Source organism: Rhynchophorus ferrugineus, unplaced genomic scaffold (genome assembly GCF_030347505.1).
Source record: "Rhynchophorus ferrugineus isolate W39M unplaced genomic scaffold, kcgeb_rfMv2 rfM7, whole genome shotgun sequence".
Taxonomy (NCBI): Eukaryota; Metazoa; Arthropoda; class Insecta; order Coleoptera; family Curculionidae; genus Rhynchophorus; species Rhynchophorus ferrugineus.
Genome location: NW_027472586.1, coordinates 12,936,419 through 12,962,929, shown reverse-complemented (window position 1 = coordinate 12,962,929; position 26,511 = coordinate 12,936,419). Strand labels below are relative to the sequence as shown.

Below are 26,511 nucleotides of genomic sequence, written 5' to 3'. Positions count from 1 at the left end.
TTCTTCAATATAGTAACCGTTATAATTATTTTTGAGCTACTATAGACATACGATGGAATACCGTTTAATAGACGAGCCCATATTGGTATATCCCGAGCCATTTAACTAAAAGGAAAATACTTCATTATTGATCATTTGTCAAGCAATCATTGGCATCTAACAAAATGGAAAACCGCATTTATTACTTAAAGCAATCGACTAAAACATACAGCCGAGATGTTTTGCGACAAATAATATCAAATATGTAGAATGTTTTTTTTTCTGAAGTCCATGGCCTATTTTACGAAAATATAAACGTAAAAATAAAACCCTGGTAACGCTATACAGGTAGAAGTCAGGTGAATACTTAATGCACTAAATTACGAACTCAAGGCAAAAAGTTGACTTGTTTGCTTTGTATATGTCTATGTGTGTGTGACTTTTTTGTGTTTTACGTTTATTAGCTATTTATTAAAACGTCGAGAAATGTCAGCTCGCCTGTATCATTAATAAGCAGTAAAATAAATCAATAAAACCGTAAAGTGTTACTGTCTGTTGTGTTTTCTAATTATACGTCTCTGCTCAACAATTTCCCATTTTTGATTACAAGTTTACACGATTGGTTTGTTCGATCGATTAGAAATTTGTTTTGAGCGTCTTATTAGCTGTTAATAAGGATTTTGTTACGGGAGCTGTATGATAAGTACTCACCTATTACAGCTTGTTAGCTCTAATTCATTTTTATAAGCAGCTTTGTTCAAATAATCATATTTTGTGGTTAATGGTGGATTTCGTCTTAAAACACTAAAAAGGTTACTAAATTACTGTAACTTAGAAACAGTACAGCTACTGGACAACAGACGGGAGGGTCAGAAGATTAAAACGAACTAAACCACACACACTTATATAGTGTATAACTTTGTCAACTAGTTTAATTTAATATTAATTTTAATTAATTAAATTAATTTTAATATTAATACACACTAATTCCCACACTCGTCCTGCTTGTATATTGATGCAAGTACAACAAAATAATGGTAATGAATTAAGTTTATCAATTAGGACGGTACTAAGCATATCTAATGTAAATAAAACAAATACTTTACACAGAACTACTTTCGTCTGTTTTCAATTGTGAACAACTTTCTAACCACTACACCAATTTCAGTGTTTATACAATCAAAGAAATGTTTCATATTGTGGCTACGATACAGAAATTCTGAGTGATCACCCAAGAAAAAGCCACAAACTTTTTCACAGCCCCAGTTATTATATAACAAACAAATTTAAAGTCGTGAATTCAAATGTGACTATTTCTCTGGACAGGATTGAAGAATCTTGTCCAGATAGACAGGCCTCTGAGGTCATACATTATGAAGAAAATTTGTGATATATGATCGTTGAATATGTGAGAAATAATACAACCTCTAATTTGTAAAATTACCCCAGCGTTGGTGACTACTTTCGCATATGTATAATTACGGATCTACTTTGCATTGTAATAAAAAGTAATTTCTCATAAATTTTAAAATTCAAACCAAACGAAACTAATATTGAACATAATTTGCCGGACATGGAAGCTGAAAATTCAATGATTGAATTAGTCACGCCGAAAGAGTTAACTAAAGTTATTAAAACTGACATTAACCCCAGGAAATCACCAGGCTACGATTTAATAACAGGAGAATTATTGCAAAAACTACCAAGAAAGGGAATTATAAAACTCACCAACTTGATCAATACAACATTTAGATTAAAACATGTCCCGGACATTTGGAAGATGGCGGAAATTATAATGATCCCAAAACCTAACCTAAATGGGAAGTCACCAAACGAAATAAAATCCTATAGACTTATATCACTGCTGCCAGTAATATCTAAGGTTTTTGAAAAACTCCTGTTGAAAAGAATAAAACCGATCATAGAGAGAAAAAACCTAATACCAACACACCAGTTTGGGTTTATTAACAAGCACTCAACAATTGACCAGGTCCACAGAATAACAGATGTTATTCAAAAAGCCTACGAAAGTCAAAAAGTATGCTCAGCTATATTCTTAGATGTAGCACAAGCCTTTGATAAGGTTTGGCATGAAGGCCTTATTCATAAACTACAGAAAATGCTACCAAAACAACATACCGAACTATTAAAATCATACATTACAACCAGAATGTTTAGAGTCAAGCAAGAAGAAGCTTACTCTACAATAAAAGAAGCTAAAGCAGGTGTACCACAAGGAAGTGTACTGGGACCAATGCTTTATCTACTTTACACTTGTGATATACCACAAATGGAAAATATCACGATGGCTACATTTGCTGATGATACGGCGATTATGGCTCTCGGAGACAATAGTGAAGAAGCCTCACGAAAATTATAACAGGCAAGTGACAATATAAATAATTGCACACAAGCTTGGAAAATAAGAATTAATGAAAGTAAATCTGTACATGTGCAGTTCACCTATAAACAAGCCGTACAAGCACCAATAACATTAAATAACACTATCATTCCATATAGCAACAACGCTAAATATCTCAGAATGAATCTCGATGCAAAACTTCGCTGGAAGGAACATATAAAGAAGAAAAGAAAAGAACTGGAATTGAAATATAGGAAAATGGTACTGGCTAATTGGAAGAAAATCACAATTATCAGTACATAATAAATTGCTATTATATTTTTCAGAACAAAGTCCTGAGAGGTATTGTGGGTGCACCCAAATACTATAGGACTGATTACCTACATCGAGACCTTCAGATACCCACAGTCAGTCAAGAAATCAAGAGAATTGCAAGGGGGCATAAGGAAATACTCCATTCTCATACTAATATTGAAATATTGCAACTTTTGAATACAACCAGAATAGGACACAGACTCAAAAGAATCAAATCTGATCTTGTGTAGTGTTGTGTAGTGAGGTGCATATATTAAAATATACAGCAGTGACATGTATTAATATTATTTCACCAGAGACTGAGTTCGGGCCGATGGGTCCTCCTAGTTATATACCTAGATTTAAGTTAGCATAAAGACAGATTCTAGATTAGACGGAAACGACTAGTAACGATGTATTAATTAAATAATAAAAAAATTAATTTAAAGGGAATAGAAAGGCTGAAAACGTAATTATAACTTATATATTTTTTAAGATTTACGAGAGCTAAGTGATTACTTGGGCCATTTTTTCCATTATCAACTAATAGTTCATTTTTTATAAAAAAAAATTATATGGAGTACTATGCGTTTTTGTACAACTGCATTTTTCGAATATATAAATTGGTTATTTTTAAAATTACAGGTCGAAACGTAGAATTGAAAGTAAACTTGAAATATTTATGAATCTTGAACTAAATTAGCAGTTTGTTTTTCATCATAGTTGATGATCCAGTTCAAAAATCCTTTCCTTTGTTGTCTCTAAGACGTCCCACAGTGCTGTAGTTTCTACTCCATTTCAAACAAATTGTTACACCTGTTTTGTTTTATGAAGTAAATAGCTTATATTGATCTGAAAAAGTTAGCAAAAGTTCATCGCCGAATAGTAATGTTGTTTTATCTTAGCTAGTTGTCTAAAAACATTAAAAATCTTATTAAATTGCGAATAATTATTAAAACAAGTTACGTTACTGATAAACTACAAATTATATAGATCGAAGTTCAAAAGTCGAAAGTTCATAAAAAAAATATCGATTTTATGACGATAATGTCTTAACGTTGTTGATTTCCTTCGTTCTTGTAGTTTCAGAAGTTGCTAACTGATATCATCAACAATAACAATAAATTATCTTGTGAAAAAAGTCAATTTTTGTTTATTTTATGATAAATTATTATATCGAAATGACGGTGGTTATTGTTGGTGTAGTTTAATATAATTAAATTATGTATATATAATATGTATATATAATAGTGTGAGTATAAAACGGCTTTGATCGTAAAAAAGTCGTAAAACAGTTGAATGTTAAGCGTAGTGATATACATTAAATATGGTGATGTTTTATTTCTCTTTTGTGATTTTATTACTAATAATTCACTATTATATTCTCTAATGAATAATATTTATCATGATCATTCGTTGGTCCATATTACAAAGTTCAAAAATTAACAAAAACTTAATCTATTAAATATTGTTCATAATTTTTATTCATATATATTTATATATATTAATATTATTCATAATTGTTTCATAACTATTCACTGGAGGACGATGCTGTATTGATCAAGATATCTTTTATGTTAAACCAAATACTCAACTCTCAATGCTTTGACTAATGCAGTACTTTAGAAGTTCAAGCGCATGTTTTAACTCGTCCATTTTATCAGTCTTGTGATTCGGTCGAAATTTTAAGAATCATCGTTACACATTCCAGGTATCAACAGGAAATTCGGACCGGTTTTACTTCATTCGTTTTTGTGTAAATATTTTCGTGAGAAAACACAAATAGTTACAGAACGAGGATTTTTAGATCACAAGTTTATTTATAAGTCGGTTTGTGGGACTGGTGGGTACCAAATTAACCGCTCTGCAGCATCAATACTGATTTCGTGTAGTTTTTAATCGCTTCCAGCAGAAGAAATATAAATCTGTACTGGGAGTTTTTGTTTTAATTCGATTTGAATCTATTAGATGTTTATCAGTTCTCATCTGTATTCAATAACAGAACAACATTATTATATGGAAGTACTATACTAAAATTGACCTAGTAAACTCCTACATCTCAGCCAGGATATTTAGAGCTAAATAAGATAGAGCTTACACAACAATGAAAGGAACAAAAGTATTATAACCGCAAGGTTATATTTTGGGTCCTTTCCTTCACAAGTAGAACAAGTTACTATGGCTAAATTTGCCGGTGGCACTGGGATTCGTGATATTGGAGACAATATCTGAGAAGCAACCAGAAAACTACAAGATGCAAATATAGTTATTTGTAATAATATACATAAGTGGTCCCAGACATGGAGAATAAATCGACAGGCGTAAGATCCATATTGAATTTACCTATAAGCAAGCCGTGCATGTTCTCCGACACAGTAACGATGCGAAAGTACCTTGGGACGAATTCTGATGCAAAACCTTACTGGAAAGAGTATTTCCTAGAAATAAGATATAAAAAATATGGTGGTTATTTCGAAGAAAATCTAAATTATCCGTACATAATATGTTGCTGCTGTACAAACAAATACTAAAACCTATATAATACTAAACTATGGATTTCAGTTACGGGAATGTTCCCATGATTAACATGATCAAAACGTATAAATATATGGAGTATACGTAGTATTGAGAAGTATTATATATGATGCATAATATAAATTAACATGGAGAAAAGACTATGAAATCCGAAGTGCTGCAACTCTTGTACAACACTGTGTGATCGATCTTGTATAGTTGTGTAGTGAAATATTCTAAATGGCAAAAACGCTAAAAAGTGCTACCAACTTTTATTGTATTTTATATTAGAGACCAAGTACGGGTCAACGGTATCCTATAGAAGTGCTTAATTTTATGTCGCTGTCGAGACAATTCGTAAATTGGCCCCCAAAGACTAGTACTAGACTAGACTTGACTTGAAGCAACGGTTTGATATGCGTTAGATTTGAGCCAGAATTCTGACCATCTAATAAATTTTAGGTTCAGTTATTAGTAAACATATTGATATGAAACTGTTCAAATGTCATGTAATATCAGTTACAAATCAATTCCGGTTTAGTTTCGTCGACTGAATGAACCGCGTCTTGTATTATATCTTCGCGATGTTCTCCACCCCGAGTGTTGTTTATTCGTATTGTGCTCGTCGATTTTTTATTGTTAACCTCTGGTTAACAATACGACTGGAAGGCTGTAAAATGCCGCTCGATGTCGGCGCTACCGCCTCGTTCGCTTCGGCTGGCGTGACCCAGCGATATTCACTTGAAAAAATATGGGAAACGGACCAGTACTAAAAGTGCTAAATAATCGCACGTTTTTTTTGTGTTGTGAGAAAATTTATTCTACTATAATAGTATAGCAAACGAAACGCTCATTGATTTTGATTAATAGCTTTATTATGTGGAGATTTTTCGACATTTTGTTAGATTTTTTCTAGTGTTTAACCCGGTATTTTTAATTTAGATTATCTACGTATCTAAACAAGGAAATCGAACTTCGAACTCGAACAAATCACAGTATATTAGGAGTAATTGAACTATTGTTTTTAATATTAAATGAAATATTATTGCGAGTATATATAATTTGAGTTAATCATTAATTTGCGATGATATGCCTTTTTAACAGCACACAACATTTTATTTCCTTTCTTTAACATCATTCATTTCAATTTCTGTGTATTTATAACCTCTTTATAAATAATAATTTTCTTCATTCAATCTTACCTTTGATATGCTTGGTACAATCTTAATGTATTTGCCTCAACACAAGCAAGATGATATGTGGGATGAAAACATCAATATATATTCCCCAAAGTAAAATTAAATTAGATTACTTGAGCTAAAACTAAGACTAGCCTTTATACACTATACAAGTTTGTGTGGTTTGGTTCGCTTCAACCTTCTGATTTCCTGCGTTTTGTCCAGTTGCAACCACGTTGCTGTTTTTTAGTAACATAATTTCATGTTTTAAGGTGAAATCTTGGATAATATCGTAAATCCATTTGATTTCAAGGCCACAGTGTAGTTCTTCATTGGTTACGCATTGACAAGCATTGGTAATTAATCAAAGATCTTTGTTTTGGCAGCCTCGAATTACTAGTTGGTTTTTTGTACTACAACCCCATATATGCACCTCATAAGCCCCAATCTATTTAATCTTAGTTCTACCAGCGGAAGTATCTTCCGACTAACCAGTACTGTTTGCTCTACTTTTTATATAACATTTTAACTTTTTATATAATGCATAATTTTTTTAAATTCTATTATATATTTTTCTAATCTGATTTATTCTATTCTATTAATTCATTATTATTATTCATTCTATTTAGATGATAGAGTGTAATTATTCAAATGTTTTTTAACAAGCGTGTTTGTTTCAATATTTATATCACTTAATAGTGATGATGCAGTACCAAAAATATATTTTAAAATAAATCAGTTCGAATTTAATTTTCGGTATTTCCGCTAAATTTCCAGGCATCGACGTGATTTATCTTTATTTATCCAGTTAGATTATTTGTACCAACTTACTAGATATCGTCGACAAGATATCACATATAAACTGTAAATATATATAAAAACCACTATAATATTATATATATGTTAAATTCTAAATTACAACTAAAGCAATTATTAAATTGTTAAATTTTGTTTTGATGAAACATCAACGTCTTTTTGAAAGACGTATATGAAATCACAAACAGATGAGCTTTAGTTGCATCATAATATAAGTCATCAACTAATTATAATCAATTACTTGCATTAAAGCAAAAAAAAACGCTTTAATTGGTCCAGATAAATATATGAAAGATATATTTAGATGTAGATTTTTAAAATAATAATAAAGATAATAAAGATAAGGAATATTTATCAGATATCGCTGACAATCCAGAAATTCATAACTCATTTAACCCACAACATTTTCAATTTTTCGTAGATTCGTGGGATTTTTACTTTTTGACCTTTTTGTTACCAGATAATGGGGGAAGGCTATAGACAGATTTTTTTTTTGATTTAAATGAAGCAGTTTTCTAATTATAAATATGGATATTAATAGCCATGATTAAGTGCTGCTGAAGAGTTCGAGTCTCGCGAGGGCATGGAGACATTTTATGTTTGCGATTATTTGTAATTATGGATTGTGAAGATTCTTAAGATAAAATAAAATATTTGAAGGTATGTATTTAAAATTAAATACCATTCATATTCGTTTTATTTTTATCAGAATATAAATCTTAATAGTTGATACAAAAAAATATTTTAGAGAGCCAATAGAGTTATTTACCATTTGTTAAATTGGATAAGTTTTATAGTCTTGGTACACTCAACACCTAAACATATTTAGACGACGTATGTCTTGCAATGGTGCACACAATTGTTGTCCGACTTAATTGACATAATTAATCAAGCAACAATAGCAAATTACCCTGACGTAAGCGTATATCCTACTAAATTTGACTACAAATTATTATTTTGTTTAATAAATTCTTTATATCGATAGTTAAAGTTAAAGGAAGTTAAAAATCTTACATGAAATTTAGCATATTGTTATATAATCTTTTACATTTTCTGCATTTCCCTTTCCAAGTGAAGAACGAATGGTCGATAATACTCAAGCCCATTCACTACTTTCAAAACTACCAGTTCACCTGGCTAGAACGGCGTTAATTTCGATACACAATCAAAATATTAATTCTTCAGAATATAGCTAGTTTTTATTTATATCTTATATATTGTTATTTATATTAAATCTAATTCCAATTACATATAATAAGTATGTTTAATTGTCAAAATTTTAAGATAAACCTTTTAAGATATTAATGACTATGACAATTCTTATGATTTTGAAATAATCGAGGTGCAGCAGGTGTTAACCATGTTAATACGAAGGAACTATTTGAGCTTCTAATTCTTCCAGACAAAATAACCCACAACCAGTAAAGATGTCATAATGTTATGGTGTATGGTGTATGGATATTATATCATAAGTTTTTGTAAAGCTTTTAATTCTACTGACCTATTGGATTAATGTACATATGACTATAGCCTATTCAAAGTTTATTTACATATGCGTCATCGAAATTTGTGACGTCAAAACGTCGCAACGTTTTAGTTCAGTTTGGGTTTGACATACAAAAAAATTCTAATCTAAATAAAATAATTAAACAAAATAGTGTTTTCAAATGTAATTTATTTTAACATTATAGTACATCTAATGCATATATTATCGAAGGACTTAAAATTACAATTAAGAACAAAGATATAATGTTTTGTAGATTACAGTCGTTTAATTATATTTACATTGAACTCTTTTCCACACCACTCATGAGGTAGATTTCTAGGCACATATTAAGTAGTGGTATCCCCCTGGGGGCCCAATCCACCTTATTAACAATTATATAACAAAATGATGTATTTTCCAATCTGTCTAAAACATGTTCACGATCCACGATTTATCAGTTACTTCTTCTGTATGTCTTGTCGAGTTCATCCAAACCGTAGGTGTTATGGTCGACAATGCTTCCTTCTACATATCCAAACAGTTCTTGATGGAATATCCTTCTCGTCTATTATAATAATTCTTTGCTATCCTCCATATCAACTCGACTGGTTTGAATAAACAGTGATAGGGAGGAAGTCATAATACTATGTGACCATATTGTTCACCCATCTAATCTACTGGTGGTAAATTATACCTGATCTACTGTGGCGTCAGTGAATGAATCTGAATAAAATGAATTGAAAATCTCTAAATAAAAAAAATTAAGATAATAGAGATTGAATAATAAAAAGTCTCAATGATCTTTTTACAAAACGAAATTGTTCTATATCAACTATCTATATCAATAAAGTCGATACCAACACCACCACGTATGTCTTGAAATGATACATACGATTCGGCATGGCTTAATCTACATGATTAATCAAGCAACAATGGCAAATAGTATAATTGCCGTGACGTGGGCATCTCCTACTACAAAAAAAATTACTAGCCGTCTAATATTAAGCTTTCACTTCAAACAATCAAGATCCATTTACTTCGACCGGCCGATTTGCATGTTTTTTTTTTCGAGTTGGCGTGTTGCATCTCGCACCCGATCCGTTATCTCCATCTCTTTCTGGCCCGTTGCGATCGGCCGGGATGACACGTGACGCGATCGTCTCCACCGATAACGACTCGTGACATTTGTACTGTTTTTTTTTCTGTTCGTACACATTTTTACTTTCGGCGATGTTTGTTGAGCGACAACCTTGAGGTTCGCCGATTTCGGTAACGAGTTTTGCGTGGCTAATTTTTAGCGTGGCCTAATAATATTCATCGTTCGGAACCGCATCGATCACGGACGATTGTATTTCGAATTTGTTAACAGGTATGTTGTATGTGATAGCGAGATAACCGTCGATATTTGATTCCGTTCAAAATACTCTTACTTATTGTAGTATTTCGTTGACCAAACTATTCGGACTGTCTGTTTGCGTTATCGTGAACCTAGTGAATTTATTTCATTTAAATGGGAATATTAATGAATGTAGTCTAGTGTAGTTGCCGACTAGCCTACAATTTCTCTGTACAATAACTTATATATAGGAGGACCCATCCGTCCTATCTTAGTCTCTAATGCTTACATATTAACACTACTGCTTTTGCATTAAATGCACCTCACTATACCATACTTACTACACATGATCAAGGAGTTTGATTCTTTGGGTCTCTTTCTTGTTCTGGTTTTATCTAGAGCTCTAGTACTTCGATATGGAGATGAGAATGGAGTCTGTCCTCATATCTCCTTGAGGTTCTCTTGATTTTCTGAGTAACAGCCAGTGTAATCAGTCCTGTAGTATCTACAATACTTTTCAAGACTGTTCCGGTAAACTTGTATTGTATTTATTGGTTTGTTTTTAATATAGGTTTCAATACTTGATTGTATAATAGCAATTTACGTTATACTGATAATTGTGATTTTCTTCCTATTAACCAGTACATTTTTCTATATTTGAACTCCAGTTCTTTCCTTTTCTTTTTACGTGTTCCTTCCACCGAAGTTTTGCATCAATATCATCGATATATCGAAGTTTTGCATCCGAGGTACTTTAGTATTGTTAGTATATGGAATAATAGTATCACTTATTGTTATTGGTGTATGTACGGTCTGATTATACGTGAACTGCACATGCACGGATTTACTTTCGGTTTTTTTTTCAGGTTTCATCAATTAGTCATTAAAAAGCAATTAAGTGTAATTAATTGTATGCAAATTCTGCGTCTAGCCTTTTTCCATTTTACTTCAGTTGGCATATGTCTTTAAAAAATATATGTTTAACTTTAAAGTTAATCATATTTTGGAAATAATTCCTCAAAGGGTTCAAGGGATTTAACTCCAACAGGAATAAAAATGGTATTCCTATAACTATTGAATCCTTGATACATAGTATCAGGATCAAATTCTTGAAACTTGTGTGTGTTTCAATGTTTCAACGGTCAACATCATGATACATACATTCATTCGATTATTTGATATCACACTTTTCATTCCCTTCGTATATCAGTAAAGAATATACGACATGATTAAGAATTTTACAAACCGCAGTACCGCAATATACTGTTTATCGAAAATATTAATATGGATGTTTTCGGTTTCTTGTATTTGTCGTCACAACCACAAATTTGTTTAAAACATTGTGACTTCACCGTTTTCGAGTTATCATTTTGTTTTATTATTTTAATTTTAGATTGTTTTTTAGGTTATATCATATTGTTTCTTATATGGTGTGATTCAACTTTTACGTAAAGATTGAATGAAATAAATATAGTTATTTTTCAAAAAGCTTAATTTTGTCAGGCATAATCGTTTATGTTTAGTGTCTCCATAAATTCCTTTCATTGTTTTCTGTCTCTGTTCTGTCCTCTAGCTTCTGGTGGGGTTCTCCTCTTTTCTTAAATATTTCTCTGATTTGATTTTGATGGATATTTACTTTTTATTACGAGCGTTTGATTTTCCACCTGTTACAAATCGGTCCATATGATATGGTCATGTATCATATCACAATCTTTTATGGAATATGGCCCATTTTATCAATTTTTTTTATCAACTTAATGAATTCGTTAATGCAGAGTTTTCTTTCCCATTTTAGACTTCAAGACTCCATAAGTTTTGCGAACTGTGATTTTTTGCCAAATGGTCTTTATTTTTAAAATGTTCCATAATGAAACACGTGTAAAACTGCGACACCCTTTATATATACCACATTTCCGGAATGAACTGTAAACAATGGTTAGTTGCTATTAAACAATAATGTGCAAATCGCAATGAATCTAGTCACATGTTTACTGTTGTTGGTTGAACATAAATGTCGAAATAGCTCTCTCCCCACGTCAGCAGAATGTGGCTATGCAACTGGGTTACAAAACGATTATGCCAGTACATCGAAACATCAGATTAGTACGACTGCCGGCCAAAGAAAAGTATACTTTTAATAAATAACAATGTTGTCTTAGCTCAAGTTTTATACATTTTGTAACAATCTTGTAATATCCATAACTTGTTTATGATATAAAAAGACTTATTGTTAGAATAAATAATACCTGTATATATTTTCAAAAATAATATTTGCATTTGTCTGTGATTGTTGTTACATTTATTTTAATTTTATTGCCCAAAATTTTATTAGATATCAGCCATTGTTGATATCTATATTTTTATGTTATTTATAATTATATCCTTATATTTTATTTAATAACTATATCAGGTGTGTCGGTATTTAATTTCCGGTTTTTTTTCGTTACATAAGACAAGTTATTTAAAAATGAACAGTTATAATGTGTTTATTGGACATTCTATAAACATTTTGCAAATCTTTCAGGCGGTTAACGATACGACCTTTTTGCTTTGAGCTGAACTACTCATCGAACCTTTTTCTTTACTTTGAAACGCTGCTGGTTAAGTGCTGCTCCTGCATTCGCGTGTCCCATCTATGCGAAAAGGTGCTAGTCGGGTGGAACCAGATCTCAGAGTACGGCAATTACACTTCGACAGTTCTTTCAGTTTTTGACTGGCACGCTCTCGCATTCACATTTTCATTTCAAAATAACTTATTTTTCATCAGTCCTTACTATTCGATACAGAATTGACTTCTTTTCATTGCTTTGAATGAGCATTTCACTGATGATTTTTTGTTTTTCTATTTGCCTGTCATTCAATTTATGTGGCACCAATCTTCCCATCTTTTAGATTTTTTTTCATCGGTTGTAATCATTCATAAATTGCGACTCGGCTGACGTTCAACTTCACAGCCATGTTTATAAATTTGTGTTGGGTTTTTATTTAATTGCGCATCGTCAAACGTTTTCATCCTACCAGGACGTTCTTTATATTGAACATTAATATCACATTTGAATTGTCCAAACCACGTTTGACATGTTCTTGTTGTTGAGGTATTTCACCGTAAGTAATTTGGATTCTATTTTTTATTGTTTTTATCAGTTCTAATCTATCAGTTATCTCGTTGTCTAAGTATTTAATACCTTTTGAGTCCGTATGTCGAAGAATGCAAGAAAACGCACTAGTTGATCTATTTTTATTTTCGGTTCGAATAATTACTGCAGAATCAATCGTTGTAATGTAATATTTTATTTTATTCTTCCTACTATCTTCTTCTTTAGTTATAGATACAGTGGACGTTACTAATTCTTCTCTTAAGTGATGCCAGTTGTAGTGGCTAAGGAATTACTCCATTCTCGATACGTTAATGTCTACAATAAATATGAACATAAAACTAGTATAACCATAGACAATAAATAGTCTTAATGAAGACCTAGTTTCATTTCGTCACACATTACAATATGAACAAATCTGCTAATACTTATATTCTCATTTCGAACAATTTCTACATTATTAATAAATTCTTTAGTACCAGCAATTAATTTTAAACCACTCAAACATGCAACAAATTCCCAACGTTACAGCTGATGTGGCAATTATATCATCCATTCGCTTTATTCTAAAATATTTTTCGACGTTCTGCTTACGTCATCAGATAACGGAGTTGTACTAAAATAGTTTCAATTGTAATCTGAAATAGACGTATTAAAAACAGGTTATTTGCTTGTATTTACGTTGATTTTTAATTTTAAAACGGTTTATATTGAAAAATAAAGCTCTAGCTATTATTAAAAATACATGATATGTCTTTACCATATGTTCGATGTTATGAATTTAATGATGAATGGAGTCAGTATTTTTTATGCAATAAAATAAATTAAGCGACAAAAACTTGTTGCATATTGCATTTCAAACATTTGTATCGGTATCTAAAATCAACAGAAAGGTCGATCGAAACAAAAGATCGCAGAGGGTGTTTAATAATCTGGATAAAATTGGTTCGTATGATTAAAAATCTGTTCATGATTTAATTTTATTTATGTATCACTTTAGTTTAATTTTGTGTCAATATTTACATAGGCTTATGCGCTTTGTTGGAACTCTCCATTCGGATTTCACGTGATTGAATGATGACGGCGTTTTGATAACGATAATAATATTCCACATTATCACTTGTATTCTACGGGGTCGAAACGTTTAGACCGATCCCTGTACAGACGGTGATATGGACGGACGTGGATGACAAGTGGTTCCAGTTCCGCTAGGTGCTACACAGTCACAAAATAGAAGACGATCTCCCATATATAAAGCTCTGTCCCAGTCTTGCTCTTCTGAAACAGCAAAAAGAAGTCAAATGGGGAATAGAAGAGGATTTTCTTTTATTTATGTGTATCGAAACACCTTTATATTAACCAGAATGTCCTGTTGAAATTGTCCGGCATAATTAATTATAGTAATTGCAATATAGAGATAAAAATAAATGGAGATACTGAATTAAGATGATTTCTGGCACTGTTCAATAAGATTTAGATAACACAAGATAATAACAACAACAGAACAATAAAGAGATATGCAAATAACGTTAAAGTGTAACAATAAAGATCTATCTATTAAATGTGTAAATTATATGTAACAATTCTTACTTGCAATATTACCATATTTACACATAGTTCTTGGTTTTCTTGGTGGTATGCTGCTTGGTTCCTATTTACATGAAGTTGAAAACACACAATTTCAAAAGAATCTAGGGAGAAAGATATGTTATGATATTCAAATCGTTTAGTTTTCCTTGAATAATATATTTGTATCAATTAATTTTGGAGATTCGAATGTGGACTGAACAATATCTGGAGTTTCCAATGTTAAATAAGTTTCGTTTTAATAGGTTAACATAAAAGATCTCTGAATAAAAACATTATATATAACAGGTCAATTGAAAAGTCCCCGGCTTGACACTATACGTTTTTTAGTTAGCCCTAGCCATGAAAAGATGCGTGTATAAATTGGACAGCTGCCTGATCATTAGTTTGTGAATTATAGCATTTTTAGTGAAGCAATTTTTGTTATTGTGAAAAAAAAATGGATTAAAAGGAATTTCGCATGTTGATAAAATATTGCTTTTTAAAGGGAAAAAATTGAAGCTTGGCTTGGTGCCGATTTTCCGGACACTGTCCCTTAGCTAATCAACCATCAAGGATTGATATGCTAAGTTTAGACGTGGTGAAATGGGCGCCGAATACGGTGAACTCAGTGGATGCCCAAAAGAGGTTGTTACCGATGAAAACATTTTAAAAATCCACAAAATGATTTTGAATGACCGCAAATTGAAATGGAATGAAATAGCAGACACTAAAGACATTCGGACCAGTGTTTGAAGATGATCAAGCATAATAAACACGAGTTTTTACGTCGATATGTGACAATGGATGAAACATGGCTCCATCGTTTCACTCCGAAGTCCAATGGACAGTCATTCGAGTGCACTGCACATGATGAACCCGCTCCAAAGCGTTGAAAAACGCAACAGTCGGCTGGCAAGGTTATGACGTCTCTATTTTGGGATACGCATGGAATAACTTTCATTGACTATCTTGAAAATGGAAGGACCATCAACAGAGACTATAACATAGACTATAACATAGCGTTATTGGACCGTTTGAAGGACGATATCGCCGAAAACGGCTATTTATTTGAAGAAAAAGAAAGTGCTGCTTTACCAACACAATAAACCGTGGCAAAAATACTTGAATTGGGCTTCGAATTGCTTCTTCATCCACCGTATTCTCCAGATCTGGCCCCCAGCGACTCAGCTGTTTTCAGTTGGTCTATTACATCAGGCATAATGAAGCTATATTTAAATTTCAGTTAGGCATTGAATCTTTGTTAAGCAACTCTTCCACATTTGGATCTATAATGATATCTGGCTGAAATATAAAGAACAAACTTTCCTGTACAATGTAGGAGCTCATAAGAAATTCCCTTAGGTATATCATTTTTAATTTTTGAAAATCATTTCTGAGCTAGACCAGGATCCTTCCATATCCTTGAAAATGAAGGCAGTGCTCTATTTGAAAGTTCACATTCAGGAAGACGACAGCTTTGTTTCGTTTTTACATATAAACAAAACTTGTTTATCGCTTCTTTTTAATATTCCACATTTCTTCACTCCAACCAGGAAGAAAAAGTTTTATTTATTTATAAATAAATAAAACATTCAACAAGACATTTTAATTTTCACTATCTTTATAATATGCAGGGTACTGATAATGATTACAACAACATTCGTTTATATACCACGTCAACAAGATACCCTTTGCTTTTTTAATCAAAGCGCCACCAGTTACCCTTTACGTAAATCGTGAACAGCGTTATTCTGTATTTTCAAACCATACGATCTCTTAAATACGCTAGGTTTTCGTAATGAACTTAAAAAAATATCGATATATTTTCGGCATCCGTATTTCAGTGACCGACGTTACGGCGCGTAGCAAGTAGATATCGAGCACGTTTGGAATTTGCCATTTTTCAATCTGCAAAGTAAGATCGCACACAATTATCAAGAAAGAGAGGGAAGCTAAGAGGCAGCAGCACATCGTCATCGGACGGTATTACCTGCCCTGAAAACGTAGACTAGCGCGCGCGGCCCGCACGACTTCCTCTCGGAATAAGTGGACGAATAAAATAATGACCGGGTGATGATTGTTGTCGCGTTTCGAAACCAGCTCTTAAATAGTTTCGATGCTTTTCTATTGCCTCGGAGCCCCGGTCGACGACTGCTGCCGCCTCCTTTATGATATTCAACTTTATGATATTCAAGGCTTATGGTTTACTTAGAACTGGTATATTTAGTGACGGCTTTGGTACCTTCACTAACGGCGTGCTTAGCCAATTCACCGGGCAGCAATAATCGCACGGCAGTTTGGATTTCTCTGCTTGTGATAGTAGATGCTTGTGATAGTAGATCTCCGAAGACGACGACGCCCTCCCAACCGTCTACTCACAGAGGTCGTTTTTCTTGTTACAGATGTCAGCTGGATCCCAGATACAGATGGCACCGCAGTCAACCGTCAGCACTCAGCCTATTCATAACCAAGACTCCAATATGAGTACAGGTAAGAACACTGATATCGATTCTGTGGCGGACCCTACCTCGAAACTAATCCTGATCGCGCTTGGTTACTCCGAAGGTTTTCGCAAACAATCCTGGATAACTCCTTTAGCTTGTTCAGTAAGTGGAGGAAGACACCTCAACTTTCAATCCTTGAATTTATGAATCTGGTCACTGTATTGGTTTTATTTAACTTTACACCATTAAGAGAAATGTTAGTTGAACGAGAATAGGTCTACGTTATATGGTGGTTGCATCAAAGCTTCCCAGCCAAAGTCTTAATTTTTGCCAAATCATCATGTTCGTTTTTTTAGTCGCCTAAGCTGAATTGGTAGTTTAATCAAGTCCATTTCAGTAACAATTTACAAAATGGAGGCTTGGTTCATTAAATTTTTCACTGTTAATTCCTATGGAACCTTAGTAACGAGATTCTTTTTAATCCAGCCTTATGTGAATAGTTCAGAACCATTTTATACTCGATATTTAGCAAATAGTACTCTATGAAGTAAACTCTATCAGTTTATATCGATATTTCAAAGGAATCAAATTCATATGCATCAAAATTTCCCGAAATCGTCACCATAAACAAGAGATAATTTTCAGTGAATGCATTTTTCATGCATTTTTTCTCTTTCAAAATAGCAATGGATATGACGAAGATAACCTTCTGAAATATCCATCTTCCAAGCCTAAGTACCTTGGATAAGTAAGCGAATGACGCTACCTTTAGATCTAGAACTGAGAGCTGCTGTTTATATTTTGAGCCTCGGCCATATTAAGTATTCTTAAGTTTTTGTTAAAAAGTTTGATAGTAACTATAATCTTATTCAGAATGTTTTATTATTTATGGACAGCTTGCGTTGTTGCAAAAAAAATGGAGTTAACTCGTGAACGATGCGATGGTTTTTACGACTTTTAGCGATGAAGGTGCATACTTGACTAATGTGAAACACTGTGAATTTTTTTCTGGTACAAAAACATTGATGGTGTGAGCGAAATGATATTACAAGATCATCATGTGACTTACTGTGAAAATAAGTCGTCTTGGGACATTAGTATGATGAGCATCAATAAGATATTGCACGCACATTTAGCTGTGAAAAGAATTTGTTCACATTGGATCCCGCATAACTTGTGAAAACCTTAAACAGATTCCCGTGTTACTTTCTGAACAGAGATTACCAATAAGTACAATCGCGGTACATGAGAAGCGGTGTGTAACATCTACACAGATTACGAAAAAATCAATAATCCACTATATGGATCTTCCTTCCCAAATCTGACTAAAGTAATTCATGCGCGAAGCACTTTGAAGCCACTGATCACCTGTTTCTTCAGAATAACTGGACATGTGGCAACCGTGTCGTTAGAGAAACGTAGAACGGTGAATTCTGAATGGTACACAACCCTTTATTCACCAAAAGTTCTTCGAGAAATACGAAAAAGAAACGGCGGCGATCTTCTCCATCATGACAACGCAAGCTCTCACACATCATCTGAAACAACGACCCATCTCTTGATTTGCAGCTGAATGATTTTTCATTCCTGCATATCAAAAATTAATCGCATGGTTAACATTTTTCTGTTGATACATTCATGTTTTGGAGGTTCATATGAAGATTTGTGCAAGCGTTCTCAAAGGTGTAATGATCGTCATAAAGAATAATTCGAAAAACAATAAGTCTCTTCCCTTAGGCTCAAAATATAAATAGCAACCCTCGTAGTATAGCTTCATTGATTTAGTATTACTAAGATCATCAGAGAAAAAAAATCGAAACTTTAGCCCTTCTCTTGATCAATGAATGAATAAAAGGTATTTCACAACTTATTGAACAACAAAAAAGCTAGTCGATAGTTTGCGAAAAAATCGATTAGAGTAACTAGCGCTTCACCAAGCAATATTATGATCCATAATATACAACGACTTTGAAAAAAACCCAACCAAAAAAATAAAGAACAAACATAAAATTATTTAATCATTGTGCTGTTACATCGATGTAAAACTATGTCAAGGTGACCCAAACATGAGAACAATACAAGTAAGTCGAGCCAATCGCTTGATAAGATGCTCCCAACTATCTTGATTTGAAACTTTTCGATCGAATTTTAACGATATCTTTATTAAATCGCAAAAGTTAGGTCGTTATAAAATCATTAAATGCGTTAACAGAGGTCACCTGAAATCCAGCAATTTGAATTAGGAACTTCGAATATTTCAAGGGTTTTCATCAATACTGGTTGAAATGTGTATTCGTAAAACAAAAAAAAATATCACAACATAAAATATCAAGGTCATTTTTTAAATTAGCGATAATTAAGTAGATAAATAATGTTACTAAATTCTTGTTTTATACATGAACATATAAATGTATCGGATGTGACAATATTCACGTCACTAATACAATGTTGTCTGTATAAAGAATGACAGATGATAAAAATAGTGAAAATCATTAACTATAATTAATTAATTAATGATCTCAAAACTCTGTATCACTCAGCCCTGACACCTTGGTCAGAAGTGAACATGCAGGGAAAATATGGATGTTGATTTTTCGAATAATCAATGTATCGTTTTCATCAACATGATGAGGTATATTGTTTTGAAAACAATGAAAGTTGCTCCACTAAAATAATCATCAAGTGAGGATCTGTTATCTTGATTGTTATCAATAATTTCTTGATATTTAATTCCTTTCTTTAATGGTTTGAAGTTTTGAAATGTAGCAATCTTGTAACCAAGCATTCCTTAAGCGAATAAATTCAGTAAAGTATCAACGAATGTATTACCATAACCATTTTTATGCAAAACATTAATGAAAATGCTCAATAGAGATCTGGGTGTATGTGCCATCAAAGATACTTTCTATGATTCTATGCTTTCTGTGTATGGTCTTATATAAACCCTTTGAGAAAATTACAAATATTTACCTGTGTTGGTTAAAATTACTACAAGGTAGCATTATTAATAAGAATAAATCACATACGTAGAGGTTCAATAATACAAAATAATGTTTATTCCTACTGTTGACGAGTTTATTGAACAACCTTATAGTCATAAATATTCTGAATTTACTACACAATCATTTTATGTCAAAATACTAAATAAATAACAAACGCCAAATAAATATATATAAAAAAATTTACCAGTGTTAATTTTATCAAATATGTATAACATCATAGCAAACAATGTTATATGAAATTGTGTAATAATTATAGGATAAAACAACAATTGCACTGATATAGTACTAAATAAAATTGTATAATGATATAGTATTAAATTCGATACCAGAAACTGACTCGTAAATTTTTTATATATTATTTTCGATATATTGGTTCAAGGCTGTTATATAATAATAAATAACACTAATATTTTTTTACTAACTGTTTAATTATAATAATTCAATGGTAATTTTAATAAACCCTGGTTATTTTATACTTTAATATTTAATTACCCATATTTATATTATTTGCGCCAAATTATATCTCAAACATATCTGGAATAAACGTTTAAGTGTGAAAATAAATATTGAATAGTATTAATGTTTATAATGCAAATGGCCAGTCCCACTAAATTTACAAATACAGGGTGTTCTAGAGCCGGAAGCATTCTGATTCCAACAAAATTGATTTCTGTCTTATTTTCCCAATAATTTTGTGTGCATTTTCGGGGGACCTGTTGTGGCAGTACTCCAACATCAGGTCTTAAGGAACTTACTCAAGTCATCGTGGTGCTGCACCATCTTATTTGGTGACTAAGAACAGATTCTTATATATTTAAATCTCACGATTGACATTGCCATGTAAAATATCAACATTATCAGTGGATATGATCACTGACTGCTTCAGGCATAATCATTTATTTTCATCTTCTCAGCAACGACGAAGATTTTTACACTTGTCTCACTGCCAAGATGCAACTCAAACTTCGAACTCCTTTATTGGGAAAATAATTTTAATTTTGTTTGGAAACAATGAATGCCAACTTTCTTTTGGCTTAGTCGAAACAAGAATTGAATTCAACTTCTGGAATTACCTTTTCAAGTTTACGATGACTCAAAAGTTTGAGGGACCTAAATCTGGCGAATATACTACTTACTATACGAAATTGATACTGCATTTTTGTTGAAAAAGTCATAATATGCAATTGTAAAGAATTTTTTGAGAGGTTTTAACACAAAAATCTACGGCAGTGTTTGGTCATATTTTCTTTTTGGTGTAGAGGGATTGCTGTGCAGAAATAATGTATGTATTTAGTATAAATTCAACTTAAAATATAAAAGAAAGGAATGGATTTTTTTAGCATTTCTTCGAAAACATTTTATTACCAATAATCATGACGATGCTAAATCAGTTTTTATTGTCGATATCTTGCTTTCGATAGATTTTACACTATTTCTGGGTCATTATATATTAATTAATCATTTTAGTAAATAATAAAGACTTTAATTATAGTGACCAAATTGAAAACAAAATGTTTTTTTAAATGATTTATTCTTAAGTCATCTTATTCTTATTACATGTGAATTATTCCCGTGGTCGTTTGTCGTTTGTCTGGTGGAGTGAGACTTGGCTTCGACACTGAAATCATTCTTGAGACATTAAAATTATTTCTCATACGGTTGTTTATCATTTGGTGCATTATTATTGTAAATCCTACAAGTTGCGCTTCAGCTGTACATTTACTTTTCTTATTTCACGCAAAATTAGGTATGCTGAACACAATAAAAAACAGGAATGTGATAAAACCTAAGTAACGTTGACATCATGTTCATCTTTTGGAAGATAACCTGGTAAATACAAATTTACGACTGCAGTAAACCAGATATTATTTTCAATACTCTTACTGGGTTTTTGGTTTTATAATTAGTGTTATCATTAACTAACTAATGTGCATAAATAGTTGAAAAAAAGATATATATATTTAAATCAATCACACGAAGAAAAAACGTAATACTTGCACGTCAGTTAGGTTAATCAATCACACGAAGAAAAAACGTAATACTTGCACGTCAGTTAGGTTATATATATATATATATATATATATATATATATATATATATATATATATAGAGGGATTGCTGTGCAGGTGTATCACAAAACAGTGTTTTGTATCATATTTTTGACATATTCTGTACATGTGATACCACAATAAAAAATGTTACTATATATTTATTTGCTATAGGAAGTAATAGCGAAGAACCAGAAACCAGAAAACTGCAACACGTAACAACAAGAAATCATATAAATAAGCGGACACAGACATGAAAAACAAAAGTGAACGAGAGTAAATCAGTCATACTGAATTCGCCTACAGACAATATACCAATTAATAGGAATAACGCTATAATCTCATACAGTAACAACGCTAACTATCTTGGAATAAATCTTGATGCAAAACTTCATTGAAAGGAGCTGACTGTCGCAAGAGGAAATAAGAGATTCGCAACAAAACATCAGGCAGAAACTCTATTCCATTTTATTTTATTAGAGGCTATGTAAGGGCCAATGGGTCTTCATAGATATGTACTCAGTTTTAAGTTACTGACAGAGTGTAAGTGAGTCAGCAACAACTAGTAGTAATATGTAATATTAATAAAACGGATTAAATTAGAGATATAAATAGAACAAAACGACGACGTTATGGTGTAAATAAACAAAAGTAAAACCAGTCCGATGATTTAAAAAAAAATGCGGTCGTAATTGGCCGTAGCGAGCGTATTAAAACAGTGTTGCCTTTGGATTAGCGTTGCCAACACGTAAAAAGGCGCGTCCCCCATCGGTTCGATACCGCGACATGTCGAAAAATCGACCGAGTATTTCTCTTATGTACGTCTCGCCTTTCTACTAACCAATCTAAAAATGTTCACTTGAAAATTTTCATATTTACTGCTCGGTTTCCAACGGACAAAACACCAACAGCAAGGCACCGCGGACTGCACCGGCGACTGTTTACGTGTAATCGACACGTTGATAAGATTTTCGTGTCGTGTCTCCTCGTCGCCGACATGTTTTTCCACAAAGCCGTCGGTCTTCGACCGTCGTCTTGAGGAGTGGCCATTATCATCCTATTGATTTTAATAATGGAGGGCTTATTTATTCAGTTCTCGATTGTTCTGGAGCTCGCCCTTGTAAACGAACGTTTATGCTGTAATGGTAACATGTCTGAATTTATATAATCATCACGGTTAACACATCGTTTGAAAATTGAACAAAAATCGATGATTGGGCGATATCTGTCGGTAAAAAGGCCAGTCTAACAGAGTCAATGTAAAGAACCTGACGTAACTGTTGAATTCGATGGTCTTTACATGTCTCTGCATACAATAACAGTTTGTATTAGTCATTTATACAGACGAAAGAGTATTTTTTTATGGTTTATTGTGAATGGTGACGTGAATTCCAAGCCCAACAATCCATGGGTTAATTCAGGAGAGCCATCCACTTCGATACCAAAGCGAAGTAATCATGGCCAAATATTGCTATGCATATGGTAGAATCAGCAAGGTGTAGTGCATCTCGATGAACAAATTTAATAACGTATTGTTACGAAAAAGACCATCAATAGCAAGTAACAGACACAAAGCCATCTTTTGCATGACAAGGCTCCACCACACGGCACAAGAGTCGCTGGTGGACTTGGCTGGTATACTGCCTCGAAATACTAAAGAAATACGACAACTATCGGTGATTGCATCACTGCCAAACCAATAGAAAATGATGAAACATGTTTTGATTAATATATATTTTACCCATTTTTCTCAATAAATACCTTTTTAAAGGAAAAAAACTACCAGTACATACGCAAGCACCCAATAATATAATTTATTTCATCTTTAATGCACTTATTCCAACGCTCATCTAATGTGTGAGTTTTCTGGAAGACCAACCGACATCTATTGCCTCTTGGAAAGTCACTAGTGTGAAAAATCAGATATAAGTCAGACCGGAGACTTTTCAGACAATTTGTTCAACAACTCAAAACTTATTTCTACATTCTATACATCGCATTCTATACCCCACAAGTTGCGCGCCATCTTTTTTGTATGCATCAAGGTTAATTTACAGTCTTAGTAGTCCTAATGTAACAGTTTTATCATTTTGTTATATTTTCTAGATACAATATATTAGCTCTTGAAATAAAATATACGTTTTCAGTCTTAGTTTTCCAAATTTACAACAATTTATTAAATTATCACATACTTTCTCTACAAATCCTACTTATACTAACCAGCAACACACTAAATATTCTTCTGTAATAGCACTAGGAAGCAAAATACCAAGGCATTGCTAAAAAATGTGAATATCGATATAAGAAAAAATAAAACAAATCATCTAAAATATAAAATAAAATCAAACCATTTTACGAGCAATTTCGATTATACGTCAATATGACTATATGATATTTTTAGAGTCATTTTTAACCCATGTGTCATATATTACTTACGTCGGTATTAGAGTTGTATAGCAAAGTTTTCCACTATTTTTTCGAATACGATGATTATTTGGGTTATGTTGACATAGATACTGTTGATTTCGATCTATAAATACCGTACCGATAATCGAATGTCTATTTTCTCTATACTGTTTGTTGGTCGATTAAACATTAATAAAGGAAATTAAAATTATAGTACCATTAAAAAGTAATTATGAATACGACCAGATTTACCAGAGTATTATTGTGATACATCAAGAATTATTGAAAAATACCAAAATCATTGATCATTATTTAATTTAATAAATGTAATCAGTAAGTAATTTTCTTTAAATTTGTTTTTTTTATATGAACATTTTTATATAGTATTTTTTATAATATCTATCAGATATGCTTAGTACAATCTTAATTATAAATTAATTTATTACTACTTTTCATTTGTACTTGGATTAATTCACAAGCAATACGAGTACGAGAAAATATTCAATCAATATGTATTCCTCAATTATAAAATTATAGCTATAGTTTACACTAAAGGTATACACACTACTTTATATAAGTTGGCATGGTTTGGTTCACTTCAATCTCCTGACGTCCTGCGCGCTGTCCAGCAGTTGTATTGCTTCCACGTTAGTATGATTTAGTAATCTTCTTTCGTGTTTCAATGCGAAATCTTGGATAACTTCGAAAATCCGTTTGATTTCCAGGTCATCGTGCAATTCTTCGTTGGTTACGTAGCGATAGGCATTGGTATCGAAAGAACCTTGTTTTGACAGCGTATATAGTATATTGGCTACAATGTTCGTTATAAATATTGTCCAGTTAATGTTTTACATTTTTGGGGCCAATTTTTGACTTCTTCGTATAATTGAAATGTTTCCATGCTTTTTTTGGTCTCGCTGAAAGATCACCTGGTTATGTCTTGGCATATTGGGGACATTTGAGCTTAATTGTTCTCCAGTGTTGGTTTCATTAAGCTGGAATAAATAGCTCATAGTAGGTTACTGGCTTCTCTTCATTTTACTACATTTTATTCTTTCAAATTTCTTGAATGTTCTTAGCCCTCTTTGATCAAGGTACTTCAATATCATCCTGACGTGAAGTAATCAGAAAAATACACTTTTAGGTGACTGACTTATAAAAATGGTCAATTTTTCAAAAAATCCTATTTATGTTTGTATATTCAGGGTTAGCCTATCGGTTTTTTTATATATCTATGCTTAGAATAGAATAGAATTCCAATGTGACCCAAATTGGTCAATAAAATTTAGAAAACTAATTTTAGATCTTTTTAACTTACTGTTTAAACGTTTCCTTTTAGTTTTTCACTGTTGAGGTTTGAACTGTTATTTTAACATTATTGTTCTGTTATTGTTGTTATTTCAATCTAAAAACATTTTTTGTCAACACTGTCGAGAACAAACTAGATGACCACAAATTCACCAGCATCTTCCTTTAAGTTATATACAATTTAATAACAATAGAAGTGTGACATATGATAATAAATTGATACCAAATCTATTCTATGTAATTAATTTTAATCAAGTTTCAACTCATCAAGTTTTTCTACGTATTGATTAGTAATAAAGTAATTAATAGAGACGGTTTTGGAATAAATACCATAATAATGAATAATAACCATCCACCTTATAAATGTGAAAGTCATAACATAAAAATAATGATGACAAACGTAAAATAAAGTTCACATGTTAATTAGACAATTTAGTTAGTTAATTTAGACAGATTACTTTATATTATAAATAGGAATAAAATATCGAACGATGGTAAAAGGCGTTATGAGGATTTAGATTTTTTCTCATTTTACTTCATAGTTTATAAGCTTTGAAAGTTTTTTTTGGGTTTAGTAAGCTTATGTTAATTATTAGCTGAGTCATCTTTCCCTAATTCTTTATTTGGTATATTAGTGTAGCTCTATGAATTTATTATAAAAGTGTTTTGATTTT

At 32.1% G+C, this 26,511-nt stretch overlaps 1 protein-coding gene across 21 annotated transcripts in view; it reads left to right on the top strand.

Annotated features, from left to right (window-relative positions):
- The window catches only part of Tlk (Tousled-like kinase), a 207,118-nt gene that overhangs the window by 161,481 nt on the left and 19,126 nt on the right, over positions 1-26,511 (top strand). For 20 of the 21 annotated variants that reach the window (XM_076410062.1, XM_076410059.1, XM_076410058.1 and 17 more), the window contains one exon: positions 17,032-17,119. In XM_076410062.1, the coding sequence (XP_076266177.1) occupies positions 17,032-17,119 (88 nt within the window). Of the gene's footprint in view, positions 1-9,833; positions 9,999-17,031; positions 17,120-26,511 lie in introns of those variants that run through there. The other variant, XM_076410073.1, reaches the window with a different exon arrangement.